The sequence below is a fragment of the Symphalangus syndactylus genome, chromosome 9, assembly GCF_028878055.3.
Source record: "Symphalangus syndactylus isolate Jambi chromosome 9, NHGRI_mSymSyn1-v2.1_pri, whole genome shotgun sequence".
Lineage (NCBI taxonomy): Eukaryota > Metazoa > Chordata > Mammalia > Primates > Hylobatidae > Symphalangus > Symphalangus syndactylus.
In genome coordinates, this window is record NC_072431.2 from 100426835 (window position 1) to 100438389 (window position 11555).

The window sequence follows — 11555 nt, forward strand, 5'->3', positions numbered from 1 at the left end:
ACGGGCTTTCACCACGTTGGCCAGGCTGGTCTCGAACTCCCGACATCAGGTGATCCACCCACCTAGGCATCCCAAAGTGCTAGGATTATAGGCGTGAGCCATCGCACCCGGCCAAGAATAAATTTTTAAAAATAAGTGTAAAACACTGAAAACTACAAAACATTGTTCAAAGAAATTAAAGATTTAAAAATCACTATTCCAAAACTGCTACCAGCTTATTCTTTTCTCACATAGTGCAAATGCCTTTCTACACTTAATGGACAAACAACTGTGTAAAATTTACTTTTAAAAAATCTTAGCCAAAAGGCTTTTCAGTTCAATTAATGTTGAACAATACATGTTTTCAATGAGCATAATTTTCTTCGAAAAATGCACTTATATTTGGATCTAAACTGGCACACCTCACGTTAATTTTACACTGAAATTTCTTTTTTTTTTTTTATTTCCCAACAGCAACCACCATTTTTAAGTCAAAATTTCTAAATGGAGATGTTCCTATTCCCTTAAAGATCTAAACCAAAAGTAATTACTTGTGAGTCATACCCACTTCTGACTAGAAAGTACTGTAGCCTCCCTTCATTTTTCTTTCAGCAGCCTTGTGACAAGTGGCTCATCCAAACATATCACTATGAAAAACTGTACGCCATTTAAATAGACACTTAAAAGTTTTAAAAATTACATAAAATTTATTATTTGGCGAACAATTCCGAGTTTTGATAAATGCATAGCCCTTTAATAACCACTGCAATAATCAAGATACAGAAAATTCCATTCTACCAAAATTGTCCCCAAAATTCCCCTGTATTACTCCTTTCCGATCAAGCCTTCCCCTCTCCCTTTACCCTTGGCCAACCACTGTTGTGCTTTCATTTTAAGTTCAAAATATTTCCCAATTTTCTTGGAGACCTTCTCTTTGACCCACGGGCTACTTTGAAGTGTACTGTTTAATTTCCTAATATTTCAGGGGATTCTCTACATCTGTTATTAATCTGTAGTTTACTTCTATTAAAGACATAGAACATTCTTTTGACAAGTTTTGGCAAGGTTTCTATTATAGCTCAGAATATGGTCTATCTTGGTGAATGTTCCATGTGCATTTGAAAAAAATGCAATATTCTACTGTTGTATTTTGTTCAGTTTTTTATTGTAATCATTACAAATGGGCTTATTACATCTTGGCCCAATAATGACTCTTAAATGAACAACTAGTAGAATGCCTACTGGTTAGCCTCATGCTAGAGCATATCATTCTGCCTTTAAGTCCGCCACAGTTCCTTCAGAACTTCTGCCTTAAAAATTAAGGTGTTCTGGGAAAGCAGAAGTTCATAATCTTACTATTTAACAGGAAAAACAATTAAAAATTTAACATATTGTGAATTTTTAAAATCCTTAAGAGGGTGTTGGGGGAGGGAGAGGATCAGGAAAAATTAATGAATGCTGGGCTTAATACCTAGGTGATGGGATGATCTGTACAGCAAACGACCATGGCACACATTTATCTATGTAACAAACCTGCACATGTACCCCTGAACTTAAAGTTGAAGATTAAAAAAAAAAAAAAAAGAAATCCATAAGAACTACTGTTGTGTAGAAATACAGAAAAAAAAATGAAAAGGGACTATTTAAACTCTTTCTAGAAAAGTGTGCCAAAAGTAAAGAAAAAAAGTGAAGGAAAGGTGCTTTTTCATTAACAATAAGAGGAAAAATTAGTGACCATAATAAAGAGGGAACAGAATGGGAGAAAGAAAAGGTTAAGTCCCTTAACTTCTTTCAACTTTAGTTTCCTTTTCTACGAAATTTCAGCTGGAGCTTAGATGATGCCTAGAAGTCTCTCTCAGCTTTCAAAACCTATCCTAATACAAAGTAACAGAAAACTCCCATCTTTCCCAAAATCTGATTCAAGAGATAGCAACTACCAGGTACAGTGGCTCATGGGGCAGAAAGATCAGTTGAGGCCAGGAGTTCAAGACCAGCTTGGGCAACATAGCAAGACCCTGTTTCCAAACAAATGTTTTTAAATAAAAACAGAGAAAGTAACTAATGCCAAGAAAAAAAAGTGAAATTAAATGTCTTGATAGGACTGAGAATCTGAAATGTTGAGTCAAGACAATTTATTCATTATAAATTACGGTTTCTATGTTCATAACCCATATGTATTATCATATCATATATTATGTATGCTATATAGATATTTTAATAGTGAAATAATCTACCATTTTAAATTGAAGCAAAGCAGAGCTATTCATTTACTACCCTTGACCTCCATAGCCTTGGTGTTTTCCAATGTCCAACCTGAGCGCTCAGCCACACCTCATCCCATTAGAGCCCTCCCCCACTCAGCTTCTCTAGGGGAGTTCCAGACAGGGATGTGGACAGCAAAGCCTTGGGTTCCTCTGTCAGGTCAGTCAGTAAGAGTTCTGTTGTAGCTAGGGAGGAAAGAAGAAAGAAGAAACACTCCTCATTGTAACAGTTAACCAAGCATTAGCTAAATTATAGGCTTCTTAATTTACCATTAATTAATTCACAAAGCATTTTCTGAGCAGTTGTAACTTGTCAGGTTTGGAGATTGAGAGAAAAGATCCCAGCCTCAAGGAGTGACAGACTAGTGGAGAGTCTACCATGTAGATGGTGAGAAGACTATAATTACAATAGATTATATCAAATTCTCTTTAAAACCTTCTGCTAGAAGATGTAGGTCACCTCTCCTGTGAGCTTTGAGCTACCAAACTAAATATTTATTTGTTCTGCACAGTGCTTCTCATATGTCCTACCAGCACCTTAACTCAAGACAACGGAGTGAGGAAACCATGGTTTAAGTTCAGACTCATAACATCCAGGTATGTCATCTTGAGGACACTACTTAATTCCTCTGGGCATTATTTCTCTATCTAATCTATCTATCTATCTATCTATCTATCTATCTATCTATCTATCTTATCCTATCCTATCCTATCCTATCCTATCCTATCCTATCCTATCCTATCCTATCTACCTGAGACAGAGTCTTACACTATCTATTTGCTACAGTCTTGCTCTGTCACCCATCTATCCATCTATCCATCTGAGACAGAGTCTCACTCTATCTATCTATCTATTTATTTATTTGCAACAGAGTCTAGTTCTGTTGCCCAGGCTGGAACACAGGTGTGATCTTGGCTCACTGCAACCTCTTAGCTCACTGCAACCTCCACCTTCTGGGTTCAAAGGATTCTGGTGCCTCAGCCTCCCAAGTAGCTGGGATTACAGGCATGTGCCACCACGCCCAGCTAATTTTTGTATTTTTAGTAGAGACGGGGCTTCACCATGTTGGCCAGGCTGATCTCAAACTCCTGGCCTCAAGCGATCTGCCATCAGCCTCCCAAAGTGTTGGCATTACAGGTGTGAGCCACCATGCCCGGTCTACAATGGAATTTTAATTAAGAATATATGGCCGGGCAAGGTGGCTCATGCCTGTAATCCCAGCACTTTGGGAGGCTGAGAAGGGTAGATCACGAGGTCAGGAGTTCAAGACCAGCCTGGCCAACATGGTGAAACCTCATCTCTACTAAAAATACAAAAAAAAATTAGGCGGGCTTGGTGGCAGGCGCCTGTAATCCCAACTACATGGAAAGCTGAGGCAGAAGAATTGCTTGAACCCGGGAGGCGAAGGTTGCAGTGAGCCGAGATTGCGCCACTGCACTCCAGCCTGGGTGACAGAGCAACATTCCATCTCAAAATAAATAAATAAATAAATAAGAATATGTAAAGAGCTCTCACAACTCAATAACAAAAAGAAAAACAATTAACTTTTAAAAATGGGTTAAAGATTTGAACAGACACTTCACAATGGAAGAGACTGCAATGGCCAATAATTATATGAAAAAGAATCCATGAGGAACCACAATTTGCAAATAGAAAGCTGAATACACAGAGACTAAATTTTCTGGGCATCATTAATCAAAACAGTGATCTAATTAACCTACCCTTAAAGTGAACTATGAACCTGTGTGGTACACAATGGAGCATGTCTGCAGAGTGTCTGACACTAATGGACACGACCCAGAAACTGCTAACAGTAAGCTAAATATCCATTACATAGTCTTAACAAACCTAGGTACGGCTATTATTATTGCTGTAATTTTAAAACTGAGACTCAGGAAGATTAAGTAACTTGCTCAAGGTATTAGCACTAAGTAGTGGGGCAAAGGCTCAAACTCAGGGCTCTCTGACTCCAACCTCTTACACTTAAGCATTGGTGCAATGCTGGCTTGTGACTTTATCACTGAAACCATAAATTACATGGTAAAGAGTTAAGTATTGAATGTCTATGTGAAAAAAAAAAAGTTGTACCCTTACCTCATATTGTACACAAAAATTAATTCAAAACGGAAGAGAATTAAATGTAAGAGCTAAAAACTATTTTTAAAACCTTAAGAGTAAATCTTCATGACCTTGGGTTTGGCAACGGTTTCCTAAGATAATCTAATACCAAAAACAAACAATAAAATAAAAAATTGATAAATCAGACTACATCAAAATTTAAAACTTTTGTGTTGCAAATAATACCAGGAAGAAAATGAAAAAGACAACCTACAGAAAAGAAAATACAGTTGATCCTTGAATACCATGGGTTTGAATTTCAAGGGTGCACATGTGGATTTTCTTCCACTTCTGCTACCCTGAGATAGCAAAACTAACCCCTCCTCTTCCTCTTCCTCTTCCTCTGCCTCCTCAATGTGAAGACAGCAAGGATGAAGACCTTTACGATGATCCACTTCCACTTAATGAATAGTAAATGTATTTTCTCTTCCTTATAATTTTCTTCATAACCTTTTCTTTAGCTTACTTTATTGTAGGAATGCAGTATACGATACATATGACATATAACATATGTGTTGTTAAAGTTATTCATAAGGCTTTTGGTCATAACGCTTTTGGTTATTTGCAGGCTATTGGTTAAGATTTTGGAGGAGTCGAAAGTTACATGCAGATTTTTGACTGTGGGGATTGGTGCCCCAACTCCTGCATTGTTCATGGGTCAACTGTATTTGCAAATCATCTATCTAACAAGGAACTTATATACAGAATAAAGAACACTTGGCTGGGCGCAGTGGCTCACACCTGTAATCCCAGCACTTTGGAAGGCTGAGGCAGGTGGATCACCTGAGGTCAGGAGTTCGAGACCAGCCTGGCCAACATGGTAAAACCCTGTCTCTACTAAAAATACAAAAAATTAGCCAGGCATGGTGGCACACACCTGTAGTCCTAGGTACTCAGGAGGCTGAGGCAGGAGAATCGCTTGAACTCGGGAGGCGGAGGTTGCAGTGAGTGCAGATCGCACCACTTCACTCCAGTCTGGGTGACAGAGTAAGACTCTGTCTCAAAAAAAAAAAAAAAAAACCTCTTACAATTCTATAATGAAAAAATAACCCAAACAAATGGGCAAAAAATGAAGACATTTTTCCAAACTAGATATACAAATGGATAATCAGCATATAAAAAGACAATCAACATCATTAAGTCAGAAAAATATAAATCAAAACCATGAGATACCATTTCACAACCACTAGGATAGCTATGCTAAGAAGATAATGAGGTCGACGAGAACGTGAAGACGGAAACTTCTTTGATTACTGATGAGAATGTAAAATGGTGCAGTTTGGAAAACTATTTGGTAGTCTCTCAAATTATTAAATAAAGAGTTATCACAGGACTCCAGCAATTACACTCCTAGGTATTATATACATCCAAGAGAAATGAAATCATGTCTATACAAAAACTTGTACATGAGTGTTCACAGCAGTATTATTTCATAATAACCAAGAAAAACAAAAACAAAAAGAACAGCCCAATCCAAATGTTCTTCAACTGAAAATGGATAAACAAAATATGGTATACACATACAATGAAATATTATTTGGTAATAAAAAGGAATGAAGTTCTGATACATGCTATCCAAAAAAAACCATGCTATGGAAAAGCAGCCAGCCACAAAAGACCACATATTATATAATTCCATTTATATAAAATGCCTAGAAGAGGCAAATCCTTGCAGACAGATTAGTGGTTGCCAACAGTGAAAGGCAGGTGTAGGAGTGACTGCTAATGGGTACTGAGTTTCTTTCTGAGATAATGAAAATGTTCTAAAACTGATCATGGTGATAGTTACACTTTTTATATATACTAAAATCATTGACTTGTACATTTTAAATGGATGAATTTTATGGTTTATGAATTATCTCCATAAAGATGTCAAAATGTTAACAACAACAAAAAGGGTTGACCAGTGGTTGTGAAACCAAGAATCCTCATATTCCAGATGTCTTCCTGGTACTGTTTACACAGCACTAGTTTATAGGGCAAGAGTCACCTTCCTCCACCTGAGGGGAAACAAAATTATAGCACATCCTTAATGAAAACCATCTGGCCAGTATGATGCAGGCTTTTGTTATTTTCAGAATGCAGTAATGCAATGTGCTTGAGCCTTAACCTGCTGGAGAGGCACAAGCAGCCTGTGGCTGGCTGGAGTTCACGACAGCAGCCCTCCTATCAGCTGAGGGGGCAGGAAAAGGACCTAAAACTACAAAGTAGAAAGCAAAGGTTAGAAAATTTCCTCACGGCAAAACACAAGCACAACATTGGGCAGTCAAAGCTTTCTTCACTCCTGAATTCCTCCCCACTTCCCATCCCCGAAATAGTCTGCTATTCTAGGTCAAACATACTTTAAATATAGGTACATTATGAATCAGCTAGAATTACATAATGATCAAGCAAGAAGGACCTTTAAAAATATTGTCTAATGGAGCACTGACTCTGAAGCCACTTAATAAGTGGCTGCGTGACCTTCGGCAAACCCATGTCTCTATACCTCAGTGTTTTCATCTGGAAAATGGGCATAATAAAGGCAACTGTTTTTTGAAATTGCTGCAAAGACTGTTAATCCATGTAAAATGTTTAGAAAAGTGCTTGGCACATTGTAAGTACTAATAAATTTTTAACTGTTCTTACAATTATAAACTAGTAAATCCCATTATTTTAAACGGAGGAAGACACTAAGGCTCAGAATGCTAAAGTGACCCTGCAGTTGGCGGTAATAGAGCTGTTTGCCAGGCTTCAGGTCCTCTGACTCCTGAACCAGTGTTCTAGGGCATTAATGTGTAGCCCTACATGTATGACACTCCTTGACTAACTTTTAGGTCTTGAAAGACACAAATAACAAACACAGTGCTTCTTTAGAAGTATGTCTCACACAATGTGGGAATCTGTAACATGTTTTTAATTTACTCTCTTTTCATCCCAAGTTTAATCTTCTAACATCTAAAGAAAGGTACTGGCACTAAATCCCGGAATGTCCAAAAGGCAGGATGAAACCAGACTGTAAAAGAAAATACGCATAAACTTTTTTTTTTTTGTATTTTCATTGAAGGAGGATAGAGTACCTGAATGTGCCTAGCATTTAAAGGAAGAGACTTCTTTCCTCTTTCTGCATTCTAGAAATACACTCATGTAAACCTCAGATGCTATTATCAGGGCTTGATGAATTCTAACTTTCAGTAATTAATACCTAGCAATTTAAAATTCAAGAGGCAAAAGAAGCTCACAAAATAATAATACGTAGTATTGAGTGAAGTACAATAAATGCAGCAGGAGAGACACAAAGATGTACCAGAAAATGTTCTATGCTATGCTAAAGCCAGAGTAAGCTTTTAAACAATCTCATCATTTCTCCTTCTCTCATAGATGCATGCATGCATGTACCCACATGCACACACACAATCACATCACAGTGTTTAAACCAGCCTATGAGGCCCTGAAATATCTGGCCTCCCGCACACCCCTGCATCTTTGTTGGAGCCTCATTCTCCTCAGCTCTCAGCCAGATGGGTCCTCTTTCCTCTCCTCAAACTCACACATCTCTATTCTGCTTTGGGGCCTTGACACTGGCATTCCCTGTGCCTGAAAAGTTCTTCTTTACTTCGTCTAACTACACCTCTGCCTTGGCCTCTCCACCGAACTATTAACAGCTTGATTTATCCTTCAGACTCTGCTTAAATTTTTCTTCAAAGAAGCTTTCTCTAACAACCCGTAGTAGCCTCTCTGCCCTCCCTCCTCCCCAATCAATCACACACAATGAAACATGGTTCTAACCACTTAACCAATAAATATCTTTCTTCCCCCACCAGACTGTAGGCTCAAGAAGGGCATAGGCTTTGTTCAACATTGCTTCCCCTGTGCCTAGCACAGTAAATGGTGAATGAAATTAACAACATCCCCTAAGGATTCAAAAGACCAAGTGATAAACTGATATCCTAACTTCACTCAAATTCGACACAAGGCATCCCATATCAAGCTGTCAGCATGACAAATACACAAACCACACAAACAGAGGCATGGGTTATATACTACCTTTGGAGAAAAATTCAAAATCAACAAAAACTTGGATTGGGATTATATGTATTTTAAAGTTACTACGTGCAAACCTACAAGAAAAAAAAAAGTTACTTTTTAAAACAAACTTCAGAAAAAGAAAAAGTAACTTGTCACTAACACAACATGCTCATTTCGGAAGACCAAGTAGAAAAGTGGAGGGTGGAGGAAACAAGAATGCATGTGATCCTCCTGGGCTATTACCATTTCTTTCCCAAGTAAATTTATCTCCTAAAAGGAGAGAATATGCCGAACCATCATTCTATGTATATCTGGAAAATACCCAGTGGTGTGATGGGCTTCTATGAACAGTATGCCTACAAGGACAGGGCACGTGGGTTAAGGGAACAAGCAGCATCATGTAGAGACAGCTGTCTCTGGCAATGGCTCCAGTGCCCTCTTCTTCAGGGTTTCCACCCTAGCACCACTCACAGCATTAACTTCTCTTACTTTGGGAAGAAAAAAATAGACTCTTTTCCAACAGAACAGATAGGAATCACATGACAAAGATTCCAAAAGATCCTTCCAGAGAGTTCTGCTTTATTGAAGGATACAAAAGGACAGTCAGCAACAACAACAGCAAAAGCATTTCACTACCAGGAAATAGTTACTGTATCAAGAGACTAAACTTTCCATATAGGAAGGAGAAGGAAAAGAGGGGAAAAAAAACCCCACAAAACAAAAAAAGTTGGGGATGGGGAAGAATGGGAAAAAAAGAAGAGTGCTGAAGATGAAAGAAAAAAAGGTAAAAAGTGTGTGTAATGGAAAGGAGTGAAGGACCAGCAACTAAATTTTACTCAAGTATATGCATCTGAGACCTCAGAAGGAAAACTGCCAGGTCGAGCCTCCTCCCCTTAGGTTAGCAGTGTTGATCAGCCTCTGTCATCCACCAAACCAAAGCCTAGCTTTGAGTTATTCTCATCTAACCTAATTGCAGACATCACTGAAGGTCCTTGACGCAAACAAAAAAAACCTCTTCTAATTTAGTCTCTATTAATGATTACAGGAAAAAATAAACAGGCGAACTCACTGCTAATTATACTAGGCAAAGGGAAGAGATTCTGGGTACGCCCAACAGGGGCACCTTTGGCTGTGCTGTGTGACCTCCTCGAAGTTACTATGCCAACTGATCCTCCCACACACACCCATTCTTAAAACACCCGGCGCATTACCATACTACAACCTTTTAAAAACAATCCCACAAAAGAAAGGAAAACGTCTCTCACCCACTCTAAGGGATACTGGTTACATTTCTGCTTTCAAACACACTGCCTTTAAAATTTTAAAGACCTAATCCATTTTCTATGATAAAAAGTTTACTTCCAAAAAAGTGGCTAGCACAGTTTCCAGCATATAGTAGGCTTGTATTAAATACCAGTTTCACACATGAAAAAAAGATCGTTCTGAGTAATTTTCACAGCTGTAGAATAGTTACAACCTTCTCAAGATATGAAGCTTTTACCTCCACAAACTAGAAAAAAGGGCGGGGACTATTTTAAAGCCAGTCTGTAAGGCACGGCAAGAAAGTTGCAAATATTTGCATTCATTTAACGGTAATTTCTGAGTCTGTAAAACAAAAGGAAATGCTCAACGAGAAAATAAAAAACCTTGTGCAGAGCTTTGAAACTGTGGAGTTGGGACTCTGACACCCTGGTGTGCACGCAGATGACTGTGAAGGTGACAAACGGAAAGTGTTTGCACTGAGGACTTTCATAAAGGATCTTTCCCCTGTGGAATTCCAGGTTACTGCTGGCATTCTTTTGAAACCTTCCAACCTAGCTGCGAGGCAAGGGAGTCCGGTTCCTTCGCCAAAATTCAAGAGATTCCCAGAGCACCCCAAGGCGGGGCGTCTGCGCCTTCCTCCCGCTGACATCGAGAGCACCGTGCCTTTCAAGTCACCCCAAATCCCAGTCTTTGCAGCCTTCCTTGAAGCGAAAGGGCAGCCACAGCTCTCACCCAGCCCCAAGAGAGGGCCATGTCGTCCTGCACGGCGACACGGTCCCGTGAGAGAACTCCTTTGGGAAATACTCCCGCTCCGCGCTGGCCTCAGGAAAGGGCCGTGACCCCTGCCCTAGGACGGGTCCAGACACCGCCCTCCAGCCGCGCAGACAAAGGACCGGCCCCCGGCGCACCCCCGGCCCGGCACGGCCACTCACCGCTCAGATAGTTGGTCCACTTGTACAGCACCCCCTCCATGGCGCCCGCGGCCACTCGGCCCACGCCCGCCGGCCCCCTCACTGCCCCAGGCCCCAGGAGGCGAGGAGCACCAGCAGCAGGGCCATCGCCCGGCGCTGCCCAGACGCCCACTCCCGGCGCCCGGGCCTGGTGTAGGGACGCCCGGCCCGCCTCACATCCTCGGCCCGGGGGCGGGGTCACTGCGGCGGCCTCGGCGCGTGAAGCCCAGCCAGCCGGTGAACCCGTGGGGCGAAGCCGGCACGCTGTTCACAAGGAGGCCCGGGTCCGGGCCCTACGTGGGTCGGAGGGGCAGCCGAAGCCTTCGAAGTGCGACGAGCGAGCTGCAGGTTGCAGGCGGCGCCGCGGCGCACTACCTGAACACTCGACTTGCCGGGCCCGGGACGCGCTCGCGCATGCCCAGTGCGCCGCTCGCGCGCCCCTTCCCAAAATCTACTCCGGGATTTCGCGGCGGCGGCGGCGGCGGGGCGGGGTTTGTGGGAACCGCCCGCAGGGAAATTGAGTCCTTAGACGCCGACTCGGGACTAGGCGATGGGAGGAGGGAGGCCCCTGAGACTAGTGTGGAGCACAGTTCTGACTGTAAATGGTGCCCGCCGTTTGGGGGTCTACGTGACCTCTCACGATATCTCCTGGGTTCTAGTCCCTATTCTTGTTCCAAAGCTGCCTAATTGATCTCACACACTTGAGGTAACCAATAACAGGGCGTAAAGAGATTATTGGAATTTCAGGGTAGAATACTATGAGGCCGGTGTAAACAGGTATTGTCCAGACCCTAAGGTCTCACTACTGGAAGTGTTGGTCCACTGACCCGGAGCACTAACATCACCTAAGAGCTTGTTAGAAATGCAGAATCTTGCACCCACCCCAGACCTCCAGAATCAAAATCTGCATTTTAAACAAGATCTCCAGGTGGGTTCCTATGCACATAGAGTGTGGATATGCAGTGTGCTATGGAT

General features: G+C 41.3%; 1 protein-coding gene across 2 annotated transcripts in view; it reads right to left on the bottom strand.

Moving 5' to 3' along the window:
* Nucleotides 1-10953, bottom strand: part of PLEKHA8 (pleckstrin homology domain containing A8) — a 108822-nt gene extending 97869 nt beyond the window's left edge. For both annotated transcript variants that reach the window (XM_055293536.2, XM_055293535.2), the window contains exon 1: nucleotides 10563-10953. In XM_055293536.2, the coding sequence (XP_055149511.1) occupies nucleotides 10563-10602 (40 nt within the window). In that variant the 5' untranslated portion in view covers nucleotides 10603-10953. The remainder of the gene's footprint in view (nucleotides 1-10562) is intronic.
* Between the last annotated feature and the right edge of the window lie 602 nt (nucleotides 10954-11555).